Here is a 17,489-nt window from a genome sequence, read left to right on the forward strand (position 1 = left end):
AGGCACATGCGGGAACAAAAAAACATTCCTTGAGCTGCAAATTTGGCTGTGCAGTCCCCATCCAGGTTTGGCAGGTGGACAGCAGGTCACAGCCAGGCAGCAGCCCCCACCGCCAGACTGCTGTAGTGGGTAGAGGGGACAGGGAACTCTCAGGGCTACTTCAGCAGTCCAGCTGGCACAAGGGGTAGTGTCCACAGGTATCAATTAGCCGGGCCCCAGGAGCTCTTGAGAATGAGTAGCCCTGGGCTACTTGCCAGGGCAGCTTTTTGTACTGATGGGGCCAGGACAGGGCAGCTTTTTACATTGCTGGGGCCAGCACAGGTGTTGGCCCCAGGCTCTAGCTGCCCATGGCTGCAGATCCGGGAGGAGCCAGGCTGGGTTATTTTGCCCCAAATGGCACAACTTGCACCACACCAAAGTGCATATCCAGGCACGTGTGCTGAGGCAAAAAGCCCTGGCTCAAATTTGCACCGCTTTTTTGAGCTGCTGCAAGCACGCGTGCCTACATGTGTGGGTGCGCCCAAAGGGTCTATCTACACTCTACTACTCTAGTCTTGCACGGATTTACAAATAGGAATAACTTTGAACATGTAAATCATATTACATTTAATCCAAGCATGTATGTAAACTGTCCCAGTAGCAGTACCAACATTAAGATTCAAAAGAAGGTATAGCAAACAAACAGGGGGAATGCAGAAAGGTAAGATTAGGGTAACAGTGGCCCAAGCACCTGCTTCTGTGGGCTACATGAAGAAATTAAAGAATGTGAATTGTTAAAATACAAGTTAACCAAAGGTGATAATGGTGTCATCAGTGTCATCAGATGCCAAGCATCTCTCTAGCCACATTATGAGCTATCACGACAAATTATTATCTTTAGTTATCTTTCTTATCTGTCCTTACACTTCAAGTTAGCTCATCCAGCTTTCAAGAGGGCAGTGTTTTAGGTAGAAACAGTCTCAAAAAAGGTTAACACATTTTCTTCGTTATGGACAACTATATTTGAGCCAGGAACAATCTTCGGAAACCTGTACTCCCTTTATTTTTGGCACTTAAAAACAAACAAACAAGCAAACAAAAGCAACTTTTTTTTTTCGTTTGTCAGCCTTTTTCTGCTTGCACCTCTGTAGGTGTTATTAACCCAGAGGTGGGCCATGTCTTCAAGACAAAAACACAGACATGTGACCTACATTTTTATTTCAAATTGCTGGAGTTACCTAATGTAAATCCACCTTCAGGTATTATAGCTTTACCAGTGGGAAGAGTGCTCAACAGACTTATTTACAACAAGGCTAACATTACATGAATTAAAAAAAAACCCCACAAAACCCCCCCCACAACAACACCACTTTTGAGTAGTTGAGCTAGCAGGCCCAATCAAGCTCAGGGGTCACTTGGTTCTCTGAGGGTCTGCAATGTCACAGCAGGTGAACTTAAATAAAACTCTGGGACATGTGTGATCTTTCAACAAACAAGAGCTTCAGTTAACCAGGGGCTGCATAATGGAGTTCCACTGTATATATATAATTTTTAAAATCAAACAACTACACTGCTGGTACACCTCCTGCATAGATGGTTCACTGAGATACTCCTTTCTAATTCCCAATAAAGTTCCCTACCCTTTCATACTACCAATACAGAAGCCACATAAATACCTAGACAGATTATACAGTGTGAGTTTAAATTCATATTTGTGTTTAATAGGAAATGTATGGATAATTCCTCAGCAATTCTGAAAATTTAGGAATAACTTCCTATGTGTTCACTTCTTCATTGGAAACTCTTCCCTTATGTCAAACATCATCTACTTTGTGTCCTGAAAAAATCCTATTTTCAAAAGCAAAAGGCAGCTATATCTGTATTAGTCCTTAGAATAATTAAGCTGGTCCTTCCTGTCTTCTGCCTACCAGATGGCAGGTTGGTATTTCATACTGAGAGCTGACCATCTGCAATCCTGCCCTTGAATAAACTAACTGTTAAATAGGACCAGAGAAAGCAATCTTTCCACTCAGAAAACAGAGCTTCAGTGATGAGATTAGCATCATGTAGTTCAATTCATGCAGCTAAGTGATTTTTCAGTCACTTGGCAGTCACTTTTGCTTATAAAACACACCAGCCTCCTATCATGAGATAGGTAATAGATAATTACTTTGAATGTTAACATTTAGAGCAGTGGTTCTCAACCATTTTTGTACCAGGACCCATTTGTAAACATCAATGGTCAGTCCCAATCCAGTGCCCCTCACTCCTGACCCACTCCCCCACCCAGACCCCCCAATGTGTGGGGTCGAAGAGGGGCAGAGGGCCTCCAAGCAGCCCCTTGAAGGCTGGAACTCTGCCAGCCTGCAAGAGAAAAGCCATGGTTTCCCACAGTTTTCTCCTTCAAAGGAGAATCTATTTTTAAGGTTTGTTGATCCATTTTTTAAAGTTTGTTTGTGACCCTTTCATATATTCTTGTCACCCACTTTTGGGTCATAACCCACGGGTTGAGAAATAATAGAATAAAAGACATGAGTATCTAGTTACTTCCTACTGTCTTAAGTGAACTGTCCCTTTTTAGACAAGATAGATGTAATATTTCAGAGATAGCCCATAGCAGAGTGCTAACGGGTTATTTCAGCACATTTTTCAACCTGGGTACACTGACAGAATCATGCTATCTCCTCTGCTTTCAATAGTGGAAGGCATGAAAGAGGAAAAGCCTCCCCACCTTGGCCAGAGTTCTATCCAAGGGAAGAGGGTTAAACCCATACGATCAGCACAAGCTATGTGGATTAAGAATGGAGAGGCATATCTGGAAAAGAGCTTAGCTCTGTGAACACATTGGTCAGCCCTATCTTACACACCCAAACTCTAGCTGTATATACCTGAGGCATGCATATAAGCAGAAGGGAAAAGTTGGCAGAGACTCCTGAGGAGATCCTGCTCCCAGAGAAAAGGGAATCCAAGCATCGCATGGAGGCACTATATCTCTTTGTCCATGCTCCAGCCAGTTGTGACTGTTCAATATTTGCTTACCTGTGCACAATGCGGAGGTTAGAAGATGGAGAGGTAAACATGTGCCAGCCCTATGAATAAGATATTTTGGCAAAAGCTCTGTAGCCTCAAAACATTTACTACTTCAGGTTGGCTGCCCTGTGCTCTTGTATGTAAGAAAGTATGATTTAGCCTAAAATTAAGTTTATGAGACTTTTGTTGTTGGCAGACTCTTACTATGACAAACTACTGCAAAAAACCCCAAAAAACAAACCTGATCACAAATGATACTTTAACAAATATTATGCACATGCACTTTAAAACAACACTGCTTACCTTCTGCTTTCATGTAGTGCACAGAGTATGCAATCACTTTATCTGAATTATAGAGGGGTCGCTCCCAAGCAAGTAGGATTGCTGAACTGGACATAGTTTCAGCATGGACATTATAGGGAGCACTGGGTCTGTCTTCTGACATAACTACAGTCAGTCTGGCCCTGGACAGGATAGAGCCCTGGCTATTTTCAGCCATACACTGATAAATAGCATCATCTTCAGGAATTATCTGATTGATCACCAATTTACTAAAGAGAGAGAGAGAAAGAAAAAAAAAAAGGGGGGGGGTGAAGTGTCTTATATTAATTTAGCTTAGTATAATGAAAATTCTCACTCTTTTACCCCTTTTCTATTAATTCATACTCATAATGCCTTAGATTGAATTTACTATTCATTCTTTTCAGTTAGAAATTGATTGTCAAAGTTAGAAGCTTTAGAAGGTCTTCACAAACCTTCTTGCAGGCCCTATGCTTAGTCCTAAAGTCAAACACATTTTTAAAAAGTAAAAGCATATTTACAAACTTCCGTTATAAAAACCATTGCTAGAGTTACTCTTTCATAATGCTGCACTTATTTTTCCCCCCCACCAGTAGGGTTTTTTCATCTTCATTGGATTTTAATAAGAGGTGCTCATTTGGAGAATATAATGATATAAAATAGCTCAAACAGCAGACGAGACTATCTTTTTTAAACCACTGAAAATTCAATGAAGTCAACTAAATTACTCCAGTTAATTTACTGAAATAGCAGAGATCATAAACTGGAAAAAGTTGTAGCTCTGATTTTGATGTAATCAATTTGTATGTATTTTACTTGTGTAATAATCTCAAAAGCTAGGGTCAATGGATATCTGAATGGTCTGAATACTTTAATGAATCACAAGCAAAAAATTATTCTTTTACCTGAGCATGCTGTTCTCTCCCATATGTAACCCTTTAATAACTACTGTACATTTCACAACTGCTATGATTTAACAGCAGTAGTAATCTCACCTGTTGTACATTTTAATTCTACCATTAGAGTGTATCCTTCTCCCATTTTTCAGCCATGATATTTTGGGTGCAGGAATTCCTTCTGCCTGACAGGCAAAACGGGCTGTCCCAGCTCTGGGCCTTGTTAAACTTTCGGGCCATTCCACAAAAGAAGGGGGCGCTGCAGATAAATAATAAGATAAAAATTAAATCTACAACAAAACTAACATTCACAGAGTTAAAGCCAAGAAAATTTCCAATGCACAAACCCCTCTAAGGCCACAGGAAGAACATACAACATCATGTAAGTACATGTTTCATATGCACAGATATCCTGCTTTTAAAAAACATATGTAAAAATTAACCATTTTCATTTCCATTCATGTGTTTATAAATTAATTATTTAAAAGTCCACTGTATAAAGTGTTGCTCTTGAAGCAGTCACTTGTTATATTTTTGACTTTGCTAGAAAAAGACTCATTCCATAGCAAATGAATCTATTTCTCTCTAAGAGCAAATAAATTGTAGGAAATAACTCTTTAATCATACATATCTGAAAGTAACTCATTTAAAGTAGACTCACAAAAAATGGCCCAAACTCAATGTTCTGTTCACCTGTGAGACCACACTGCAACCCATCAGCTACATCAACAAAATCAATGGCAGAATGAACCTGAACTGTCGGCTACAGAACAAATTTTCACACAGTAGCAGGTTTTGTCAAACTGAAATTCAAAACAAGCTCACCTAACACAGTGAGAGTTGCCATTGCAACCGTGAAGTTACGTGTGCCTGGAATAGTGGCTCGACAAACATACACTCCAGCATGCTGCACCTTCACATCAGATATCATGAGGTTCCCATTTCCAAGGACCCGGGTATTGAAGACATCAATAGACTTATGGTCTGTTTCAGAGAGGAAAAAGTATGGTTACAAGATTGCTCCATGGTGTATTTTTAATCTAATTTATAGACTAGATGGGCCAAAGGCTTGGGGTAATGCCCAGTAATCAAAAGACAGAAAGGGAATTCACAGGCTTCCATTTTTATTTAGTTTGCCTCAGTTGTGCTTTGCGAGGGCCCTCCAGACAGGTCTTTGATCACTTGGATAGCATGTCTAGTTTATGTTTGAAGTTTTTCCTGTTAGCTGAATTACTGCCAGTATCCCAGGCAACCTACAGGGTACACTTTGTACTTCCCGCCTTAAGTTGAGATTGAATTAATTGCTGGTAATGCCCACTTCAATTTCACAGACAGAGAGTATTCATTTACTAGTAGATTATGTTGAGAATGAAAGGATTTCTAAGCAAATGCTGTGTAGAAATCCTGCTAAATTAACTATCACATTTCCTTTTTTCTTAGTTGTATTTCTATATGCTCCCAAGCTCAGAAAGACTTCACTATTTATTTCTCTTCCCCTTAGACGTACGATACACAAACAATATTTGATGACTGGTAAATCAGATCTTTGACAGACAGTTCTGCATTTTACATTTATTTCACATTACGTAGGTGTGTGTAGCGGGAAGAAGCTAGAATTCTTTTTGTAGAAAATAAACATTTGTTACAGTCAAATTCCACCTCTTCTTCCCATTCCTCTGTTCAGGAACAGATTATGGCTAAGTGTGGCCTAAATCAGCTGTGAACGTAGGGCCAAGGCCACAATTATGTATTTATTTGTTTTACAGTATGTAACCATTCAAACCAGTCTTATCTCACAGTTGATTCTACCTCCCAGTTACAGAGTCCCCAAAGGTCACAGTCCCGTGCTCCTTCTCCCCAGTACTGTACTAGGTGACTGTTCAGAATCAACAGCTGAAAGCAGGCAAATCCAACGGGCCAAAAAAATGCCTTACAGCTTCTCTATAGCATAAGGGAAAGATGATCCAAAACATACTTTACACTTTCGAACCCAAATCAACTTCTTCCTCTTATCAGCCTAAGAGTACACAAAGCCTCCAAACAATAACCTAATTACTGAAATCCTTTCTTTCCAGTTTCACTTCCTTTCAACAGGCTAAAGGTTGCAGGCTGTAATTTTAAGACTTACCTAACCGGCTCCAAGAGATGATTGGCTTTGGATTCCCTGTGGCAACACACTCCAAGATGACAGTTTGATGAAGAGATGCTGTAATGTTCTGGGGACCAGCTATAATGGCTGGCTTGTGGAACAGCTTCAAGTCCAAGGCTTTTAAAAGCAAAGGATTAAATAAAAAGCCAATCAATCATGACATAAAACACAATAACTACATGCTAAGAGCAAGGCTGCTTGAAGCTCACCTTTAAAGTTAAAATTACAAATACAGACATTTTCTTTAATTGTGTCATTAGTAATTGTACACACTCAGGAAAAGAAGGAAATAGAGCTGTTGCTGCCAAGGTTGATGGGTCTTTTTCAAAATAAGTCCAAAGACAGTAAGAGCTCTCTATTGAAGGTACATATGTATCTCTTTGTAGACTGTTGTGAAAAAGACCATAATATTGGTGGGGTGGAGATTTATATATTCTGGGTACCTGGAATAACAGTTAGTACTGCCTCAGCACTTTTACGTCTATTGGCTATAGTTGTAGCAACACATCGATAATTTCCGGCATCTCTCTGTTCAACACCATAGATCTGAAGAACTCCTGTTGGTAAAGCAGTTATTCTGTCATGGAAAGAAAAAGAAACAGCATGTTTGTATTTATACACATTCTTGTTTCTCCACTTGATTAGCAAACAGCAACTGCCATACCAGCTTGAGAACAGCAAGCAGGGGAGCCTCCAAAAAACATGTTATACACATGACCCATCTCCACACTTCTTACCTTCAGTAATCTATGAGGGAAATCTCTCCCTGCCCCTCCCCCTGGATGAAGGAATAAGAATGAATTTACCTGCAACTAATCGTTCAGCGCTCGCAAATACAACACCCTAACCCACATTCACCCTTCTGTATTCAGTTTGGTGAGTCTTAGCACCCAATATATTTAAAAAGTCGACTGCTTTTTGATGGTGACTTCACTTGAATAACTGCTACCTAGAGAAATACACCACATGTATTTCCTATAACAGTGTCAATCATTTAAACTTTTATGCTTCTCTTTCTTCCCTCTCTTGCAAGCTAGGAAGAATGAGTACACTCAAGAGAAGTTATGCAGCAAGGGAGAAAGTATTTGCAAGGGACAGCCTTAAACGAGAGATGCCGTAAGTAATGTTTTCTGGGGAAAATCTAGCAGGGGGGTGGATGTGAGGCCAGAGGCACTCAGGGTCAAAGGAAATGCTCTCTGTGCTGGAGTTCCTTCTTACTAAGCATTCCAAACCAAACTTCCCCAGGCTGCTTTAATGGCAACCTAAGGTCAGCAACTATCACTTCATTCAACAGAGTGATTCACAAGAGAGCAATTCTCCAAGGAACAGACCTCACTACACAATCTCTTCCTAACTGGTGTTTAGGAACCTTTGCAAACCACTCCTGGAATGGCTCAGGAGGACTTCTGTAGATCTCTGTATACCGTACAGAATTCACTGCTCTGGACAATACAACAAAAGTATGTGGTCTCTGAACTACTCTATTCACTTCTGCCCTTTGTAATGTCCAATTCCTACTATGCTCCCATCCACATAGCGGTTTCTCCACTATATTGTACTTAAGTATGGTATCAGCAGGCACACCTCAACCCTGCAACATTTAAACTGATTCTGTAGTTGCAAGGACTAATTTTAGAACTCCATAGCCTCACAGACATATTAAGAATCCCATATTTAAAGATATTCTGATAACTAGACAAAATTAGAAAAAAAAACCCACAAAAAACAGATTCTGGTAAAGTGTTTCTTAAGTGTATCAGTAAAAAGGATTGAAAACATAAAAGACTTTCTGCACCCTTACTGATATTTTGAAGGAGAAAAGGACTTAAATAAGGCCTCAATTCTGAAATCACATATTTGAGTAATTTTATGTATAAAAGTAGTCCTTCTGAGCTCGGCAAGACTTCCTTCATACCTGAAGTTACTCAAATAAACAAGCATCAGCAAGATTTATTTATAACTGTAAAATGGGTTATTTAATGATTCTAAACTATATCTCAAATGTTACTGGTTTAGTTAATGCTTTTTAAAATAACACTTTAAGTGTTAGGATTCCCTCCTATTCTGCAATTCTCAGATTGCCACAGATTCAAAATGTTTCATAGTTTCATAGTTGGTAGGGTCGGAAGGGACCTGAGGAGATCATCTAGTCCGAGCCCCTGCCATGGCAGGAAAGAGTACTGGGGTCAAATGACCCTGGCCAGATGTTTGTCCAGCCTTTTTTTAAAGACTGGTAGGGTAGGAGCCAGCACCACTTCTTTTGGAAGTTGGTTCCAGGTCCTAGCTGCCCTGACAGTGAAGTAGCGCCTACTGATGTCTAGCCTGAAACTACCCTCCACTAGCTTGTGTTCGTTGTTTCTTGTAACTCCCAACAGTGCTCAGTGGATCAGGGACTCTCCCAATGCCTGCTGGTCCCCCTTGACTAGTTTGTAGACTGCCACTAAATCCCCTCTCAGCCTTCTCTTTTGGAGGCTGAACAGGTTCAGGTCCTGTAGCCTCTCCTCGTAGGGCCTGCCCTGCTACCCCCTGATCATGCGGGTGGCCCTCCTTTGGACCCTCTCCATATTGGCCACATCCCTCCTGAAGTGCTGTGCCCAGAACTGGACGCAGTACTCCAGCTGCGGCCTGACCAGTGTCGCATAGAGGGGGAGGATCACCTCCTTGGACCTGCTTGAGATGCATCTGTGGATGCATGACAAGGTATGGTTGGCCTTCCTGACCGCGTCCCCACTTTGTCAGCCCATGTTCATTGTGGCATCAATGATGACTCCAAGATCCTTTTCTGTCTCGACACTGGCGAGAAGGGAGTTCCCCAGCCTATAGGTATGCTGCTGGTTCTTCCTCCCCAGGTGCAATACCCTGCACTTGTCAGTGTTGAACCCCATCCTGTTCTCATCGGCCCACCCCTGTAACCTGTCTAGATCCGCTTGCAGCATGTTCCTTCCTACTGTTTACAGAGAAGATATCATGCCAAAGTGTGAAAGCCTACATACCTGTCCATGGCTAACGGTAAAGTTGTTCTATTTACTTCCCATGTGATGATGGCAGGAGGGTTTGCTGTTATTTTACAGGACAATCGGGCAACGCCTCCTTCTTGGACTTCAATTGAAAGCGGTTGGACTTCAAATGCAGTAATAGCTAAAAAAAAAAAAAAAAAAATTTAATCAAATTTAAAACGCTGAATGAAAACAAGTTAAAATAAATGAATTGCCCTAGAAGTCAGCAAGGACAAACATGTTCCGAAGGACATAGTTATAGATCAACTTGCACAAAAATTACCCAGAACAGTCTGTTTCCTGACATTTAAAGATGCAAACTTTGATACAAAGGCCTCAATGATAGCAAAATTGCATAGGTTGAATTAATCATGTGTTTAGAATAATTCAGTTAAACCAGTGCATGACTGACATGACTGTTGTGGTCAAGCTTAGTATGATTTAAGATAGGTTCATTGGCTTCAACTCAATTATGTTAAAAATGGAAAAGGCCAAATTAAAATAAGTCAGTGTTAAATCTTCAAACAGATTTAAGGATATCACTATACAAAACAGGTTTGCATTTAACTAAAAAGTTAGATGTGTCACCTAATCCTGTGAACCTTGATAAAAGTAAAGCCCATTCATCACAGAGGGAGCTTTGCAAAGCTACATTTAGTTCCTCCCAGCTAAGTTTTGCTGTTTAACAACAGTATGTACCTTCCTCACTCAGGTCTGGAAAAACACTCGTAGAGTTGTACCAGTTAATACTTTAATGGAAAAACAAAACAAAAAGGAAAGTACTGTAAAGAACTGTGAACCTTCATCTCAGCCATCTAGGTTAAAATGTATGTGGTGTGATTCCTATTGTTACTTTTAACCATGAGAGCTTCCCAATATAGTTTCACACTTTAACAGCTGAAGGGAGTGAAACGAAAATGAACTGCATAAAGTAAAAGATAGATGAACAACTTCCAATTAACAAACACCTACAAAACCGATCAACAGTTTGATTCTCTTGCTCAGGAAATGAAAGCTTGGAAGAAAAGAAAAAGCAGAACTTCTAAACTATTAATGTACTTACTGATATTTGTGGCAAAAATAAAATAATAACATATAATAGAACAAGAATACCCATCTGGGTGAGCCATGCTATTTAGTTCATTTTTTTTTAAATTTAATTAAAAAACAAGACTTTCCCCCTTTGTGTAAATCACATAAAATATTGTCATAGACTATCCAAAGTCACTGACCTATTTCGTTAGAACTGAATGTTGTGTATTAAAAGACCTGCCATAAGTTATTGATTCCTTAGTGGAGTACAGACACATGTCTTTCTCTTATAAAGAGTACTCTTCTCAGATTTTCAGAATTCCTGTATGTTTCCTAGTGCAGAATAATGTGATTTCATAATTAAGACTCTCATAAATGGCAAGCCATTGCTCTGGAAAATAAGGTCTGGCTTACACCCAGCTTTGGTACCAGTACCATTATTTTGGTTAGTGTGTGTTGGGATAGGAGGTGAGGCAGGGTAGTTTTTTACAGTTTCAGTTTTTTTCTTCCAGTATAAGTAGGAACACAACATTATCAATATAAAAGGTGCCTTAACCAGTACAGTTATTCCACTTTCCACGTAGGAGTAAGCTATCCTGGTATAAATGCCTCCATACTACGTGGGCTATATACTTTCACCATAAAGAGTTATAATTTAGCATGGTGATTCTCAGCCAGGGTGCCCCAATAGCTTGGGGTGCCTTATTTTTTCAAGGGTGCCATGGGGTGCTACACAATGTTAGTACTATTATGTGTGCAAACATGATTCACATTATAAACCCAGAGATTCCTAACAAGAATTCATAGCGTTCGAACATTCTGACCTGTTGCAGTCTTTTTAAGTTCTTTATAACAAAAGAATTGGCTTATTTTTCTTTAGTCAAAAAGCAAGTGAAAATGAAGACCTGCATTTTCTAAAAAGATGATCATTTCCAAACCATCATCCTAGTCATGGTACTCCTGATTAACACTGGCAACAATGAAAGGTGGGACAATCAAACTTACAAAAACTGTTTAACCCCTCTTGCTAAAGCCTTCTTTTTATTTCCAGAAAACCAAATATAAAACCCCCTCCCACACCAATAATTAGGCATCTTGTTTCTCTGAATATGGAAGCTCAGCTTCATAAAAGACTGAGGACCCATCAGTTATACCTCTACCTATGACATACAGGTTAGTGTACTTACATTAGCATCTTCTAGATCTGTTTTGCTTTGATTCCCCCATGGAGCTGATAAGACAAAAACACTCACTCTTTTCTCTCTCCTTTGATACCAAGGGTGTGCAACTCATCAGGCCCCACAGGCCAGATAAGAGTCACAGGGTCAGATATGGACCGACCCCCTGTGCCAATGGCAGCATCCCTGGCACCGGCTCCAGCCCCCATGACACATACAGCATGCGGGGATGGGGCAGCTGGGTGCCCACCGGCTGGATCGTATGGCTCCACAGGCCACAACTGGCCTGCAAGGCTGTATATCTGACAACCCTCTCTACTCCAAAGGCTTGACTTAACAGGATACAATCTTTTAGTTCCCCATGGGAGTTAACACTACCTCTGCTCAACCCACCAGATACAGTCCAGGAGGAATCCAAACCAGAGAGTTAAGTGAATTTAACGTGCCTGCTTTAAAGGGTAAAACTCAAAAGAACTTTGGTCTGCACAGGAACTGCAGAATCATGCCCATAATTTCCTGACATTTTTGACACTATGTAGTAGAACACTCTCAGGCACTTTATACTCAACATTTAGGTTTTGTCAAGGAAAAAAACTGCAGCCTTCCAATCCTAATTTTTAAATGAATACTTTAGTGATTTTTTAAAAATTCCAGCGACTGCAGTTTATTATATTCCCTGGCAACTCATACATTACAACTACTGGATGAAAACTAGAATAGAAACTTGGCAGGAGAAACTGAAAAAAAGAAAACTAACATGTAAAAACTACTAAAACTACATCAACAGCTAGTACAGCTATGCAGCAAATACTTGCATTTAATTCATCTAAGGCAAGGATATCCAACAGGGCTGTGTGAAATTTCACTGGCCGGTCCGTTTTGATGCTGTTTTGACTCATTTTGAGCTCGAAACAGCAAAATTGAAACGAGATGAAGGACTTCGAAACAGCCTCAAAATGAAACAAAATGAGACCACTCAAAACATTTTGAAACATTTCAAATTTCGAAGCAGTCAGCCAGGTGGTGGGAGACAGGGGAGAGCCAGGGCTGCAGACCCATGTCGCTCAGCCTGGCGGGGAGTGCAGCCATGGCTTTCCCCGCCTCCTGCCACCAGGATGCGCTCTGTGGGGCTGGTGGAGCCAACTGGAGCACAGAGCTGGCTCTGCCTGCCTCCCACCGCTGGGCTGAGCTCTGATCAGCTCTGCCAGCCCCATGGATCTCAGCCCAGTGGTGGAAGGCAGGGAGAACCGGGCTGAGTTCCACAGGGTTGCGAGCTGCTGGGAGCTAAGCCCAGTGGCGAGAGGCACTTCCCCCCCACCGGGTTCAGCTCCCCAGGACTGCGAGCCACTGGGAACTGAGTGGGAGCACCTCCTGCCGCTGGGCTCAGTTCCCAGCAGCTTGCAGCACTGGGGAACTCAGCCGGGCTGGGGGAAGCGCCTCCTCCAGCCCGACTGAGTTTGCAGTCCCTCTCAGCGCTGGGGAATCCAGCTGGACTGGAGGAAACGTATGAGTAATTTGTGTCATGCCTGCCAAAAAGTATGACTCCCAGTTATACGGCTTGCCAGTAACTGAAGCAGAGATTCTTTTTCCTTAGCATTTTCACCCTGTGTCTTTTAAAATAAAGTGATTTCCCAGTAAATGAGATCCCATTGGTTGTCTATACACGTGCTCTGAGGTGAAGGAGAGGGGTGCTTTAATTAGAGTGGTTCTGAGATCCACTCTTATAAAAGCACTCATTGTATCACATGTGTTCAGCATCCAGCACTTCAAAATGGCAACAGGGATGCTTTAACTAAAGCTTTGACAAGCTTCAGTTAAAGTGCAGCCGTTTTAAAACGTGGGAATGCTGAACACATATGACATGGAGGCTGCTGGAGCATGCTAATTAGCACACTCCAGCAGATCTGCAGCAGATTCCATTAATCGAGTCTGCTCCAACACATGCTAATTAGCACATATTAGAGCAGAGGTCCATCATGTGTATAGGTACCCATAGACACTAGAAACGATTGCTGCACCAAAAAAAAATCCAAGACAGTATTCTCAGCATACTGCCTACTTTATAAATGTTACAAGGTTGGTTTTAGAAAATGCTTGTCTTTGTCCTCCAATCAGATCACAATTTATAAACTGTTCTTCACAGCTCCATATCTACTCCTTCAACTTCTTGTTACTTAAAGCAAATCTTTAGTTTCTTAATTCTGACTTTATTTGTGCTAGTAAAATCACTTTTTACAAGTCTGCTGCTGTCTTGTGAAACCTGACCTCTTTTTAACATGCTTGTTTTCATGGCAAGTGCTGATACCAACTCCCAATCCCAAGAACAAGTAATTAAAGCAGTGCTGTTAAGAGGCCAGAGCCCTATAAAATGGATAAGAAACAAAGTCTCAAGAGACATGCATTGTTCTTGAAAACTACCCTGCAAAAAACAATAAATGTAAGTGCCTTTTTATTTGAGCTTTCCTCCTCCTCTTTAGTCTGTGTAATCATTTTGTTTCCAGGTTTACAGCTAAAAGAAAACAACTAGCATTACGCTGAGAAGCCAGCTACCACTGTTTTTAACTTGTAAAATACAGTACACTGATCATAAAGCAATAAAGCAATAGTTACTAATTGGATTCAGTTTTGCTGGGAACTTGTGTCCATATAGTTTCTTTTGAATAACAATATTGATGATTCTATAAAACCATGCATATATCCACATTTTAATCTTAACACTGCATAGGGGGACGAGAGCCTAGCCCTGCAAAGTACAGAGCACCCTCCCCTGCAATTTATGGGAAACGGAGATTTAGAAACTTACAGAAATAGAACCAAGAAAAACAAAGGATCATTTGATGACATGCTCTGAGCCAGTATCATCAAATAAAATTGACACTATTGTTCAATGCCCAGCCATAAGTTGTCACTGCACAAAATGTTGATGGAAGCTTCATACACATTCCTAAGGGTGACGGTGTTTGTTAAAATAAAAATATAAGCATGCATTCTTTTTTGATAACAGATTATATTGTAGAAACAAAGGTTGAAACTTACAGCTCTAATTGTTGCTGTAGATTAAATTCTAACACCTATGTAAAATTTTACAGTCATCAAAATTACATTAGAAAACCTTTTATACTATGAGAGGGTTAAGACTTTTTAGCTACTTCTCATCTTAATCACTTCCACTCTTTTAAACGTACCAACCTCTTATTTAGTAATCTAACTTCTTGCACTTCCAAAATGCATATAGGTAGAGGTGACTTAAGGCATTTTCTTAGGTACTGTATGTCAAAAGCTATGGCAGGTCAGTGGCCACCCTGCAGGCTCCATACCATTAAGTGGTTTTGTGGAATGAGCACATACTTGAGTGACAAAAGACATTTCTACAGCCTACATGCTTACCACTGTTAAACCCCTCTAGTTTTAGCATGTAGATCAGCTGGCACTAGCCAAACCTGAACTGGGATTATATAACAAAAGGGGATAGCAAAATAAAACCCAGAGAACTTGAATTAATCTCTAAATTGAAATTTCAATGAAGAATCAGGTTTCACTTAACCAGGCTATAACAGATATGCAAATTCCCAACAAGGGATGCCAGCCTCTTAAGTATTTCTCAAAAGATAATGGCTAAATCAGAGATGAGTGCTCAGGTAGAAAGAACAAGCATACATAGCACCATTTGAAGAGCTTCTGTTAATGACATTGAGAGTTATCAAAAACCCTAACCCTTCAAATGAAAAAAAAACAGTTCAATTTTTTATTCTGAGAAGAGATTTCACCAGGGAGGAGTTCATACATCAAGAAATTCCAAGGTATTTCAGATTTAGAATAACAGATGCACTAAGTTAGGCTTTATATTACTTTATTTTCTCACATCCTACATGAACCTCCAAAATTGGGTGCATATTTAAAAAAGAGAAGCTGATTTTTCTTCACTGGAATAGAGGAGGCAGGACACAGCAACCAAGAGTGACAGCAGGAAACAGAGGTTGGAAGATAGAAGGGCAGCCCTAAGACTTTGGTGGCAATTGGAGCAAAGTGGACAGCAGTGCCAAGACCAAGAGTCCGGGGGGTGCAGGGTAATTCATAGATTCATAGACGTTAGGGTCGGAAGGGACCTCAATAGATCATCGAGTCCGATCCCCTGCATAGGCAGGAAAGAGTGCTGGGTTTAGTTGACTCCAGCTAGATGCTTATCTAACTTCCTCTTGAAGACCCCCAGGGTAGGGGAGAGTACCACCTCCCTTGGGAGCCCGTTCCAGACCTTGGCCACTCGAACTGTGAAGAAGTTCTTCCTAATGTCCAGTCTAAATCTGCTCTCTGCTCCTCAGAGGCCACCAGGTTGATGGCCCTGGTATAGTATATACCATATAATATTATAATAGCAGAGGTTGACAACCTATGGTCCACATGCTGGATCTGGCCCACAAAGGTCCAATCTAGCATGGGAGAAATAGGTGGCACAGAGCTGGGCTATGTCCTCCATTGTGGAGCTCTGCCACATCTGCGCTTACCTTTGCTGTAGAAGGGCTGGGAATCTGCAGTGAGAGCAAAGACAAGCTAACTGACTGCTCTGGGGAATGGAAACTTGCAGCCTGCAGTAGAGGCTGTGAAACAAAAGGTGGCCTGCATGGGCAAAATAATGTCAAACCCTTAAAAAGAGTATACTATAAGTACTTTACAGTAAATAAGTATTTTAGCACTAAAGCCCCAATCCTGAAAACACACATTTCACTTTACAAACACAGTAAGACTCATTAGCTTCAATAAAACTGCTTGAATCCTTAACGCTAAGCACATTTCATGTTCTTTCAAATACAAGATGCACTTGGATTTAAGTCAGACCCAAACTTCCTGACACTTAAGAAAAACATAAAACATCAAATAAAGGTACGGTAAAATCCCCGCTATCTAGCGTGAGTGGGGAATGGGGGGGTGCTGGTAATGTAAAAATGCGGCAGCCACACCCAGAGCAGCGGCAGCACAGCATGGCAGGTGGCAGTGGCGGCGGCAGCGGCTGTGTGCAAGTTCCCTCCCCACCGTGTCCAACTGGCCGGCCAGAAATTCTGGTTGGTAGAGTGTCCCAGTTAGTAAAATCCCAGATAACAGGGATTTCACTGTACACTGACAATGATACAGACTCTATAGCATATAACATTTTTAGATTTTTCTTGTTTCTTTTTTTTTGTTGTTGCTTTAAACTCAAATTTACAATGCAGGCCAACTTCAGAAAAAATACCTGGTTTTGAAAAGTCTTATATCCAAAGGAACTCAGCATGCAAGTTTTTAAAGAACTGAGGCCTAAAATTAATTAACCTATCTATACCACTTTTAACAAACTAAAAATGTACTTGTTAGTAAGATAATGCATAGGCATTTCATACAATCTCTAAACTGAACCACCTTGTAAAACAGGCTCAAACTAACTGGAAATCAGGGCTATAGGGGTAAAGGGTAAAGTTGAAATAATGAATGGCCCTTCAAGTCCAAATCACACCCAAACTTTCTCCTAGGAGATCTGTCCTTACTGTAACAATCTGGAAAGCTGCCAGAAATTTCAGTGCTTTTCTTGCAGTTTGATAAGCAGGGAACCTGTTTTTCCCCAATAAAAAAATAGCAAATTCTCTGATAAAAAAAAGCAAATTCTCCAATAAAAAACCCCAAATCTGTGATTAAAATGACAGGCCTATAAATACATGTATCAATTGAACACAGTTTTCTTGATATATTTACAACTTGAAAGTAATTTGGAAGCCTACTAGGACCTCAATCACTATAATAAAATAAATTCTAAATACTTATACATTTTGGTATTTCATTTTTTTATCGTGGAAAATCAGAGTTCCCCCTGCCCCCTTACCTCACAGACCGCAGGTCCAGGGCCCTCACTCCCAAGCCACAGCCCCTGACTCTGCTTGTGCCCCCACTTCTCCCCCCCCAC

The 17,489-nt window shown here is 40.7% G+C and overlaps 1 protein-coding gene across 1 annotated transcript in view; it reads right to left on the reverse strand.

The window, feature by feature from the left end:
- PRTG (protogenin) overlaps positions 1 to 17,489 on the reverse strand; it is a 127,538-nt gene that overhangs the window by 60,964 nt on the left and 49,085 nt on the right. The window contains exons 2-7 of the mRNA XM_014605943.3: positions 9,348 to 9,492; positions 6,798 to 6,931; positions 6,334 to 6,471; positions 5,031 to 5,189; positions 4,305 to 4,464; positions 3,313 to 3,560 (exon numbers count right to left, since the gene is read on the reverse strand). Coding sequence (XP_014461429.2) covers positions 3,313 to 3,560; positions 4,305 to 4,464; positions 5,031 to 5,189; positions 6,334 to 6,471; positions 6,798 to 6,931; positions 9,348 to 9,492 — 984 coding nt within the window. The remainder of the gene's footprint in view (positions 1 to 3,312; positions 3,561 to 4,304; positions 4,465 to 5,030; positions 5,190 to 6,333; positions 6,472 to 6,797; positions 6,932 to 9,347; positions 9,493 to 17,489) is intronic.

This window comes from Alligator mississippiensis, chromosome 11 (genome assembly GCF_030867095.1).
Source record: "Alligator mississippiensis isolate rAllMis1 chromosome 11, rAllMis1, whole genome shotgun sequence".
Classification (NCBI taxonomy): Eukaryota; Metazoa; Chordata; order Crocodylia; family Alligatoridae; genus Alligator; species Alligator mississippiensis.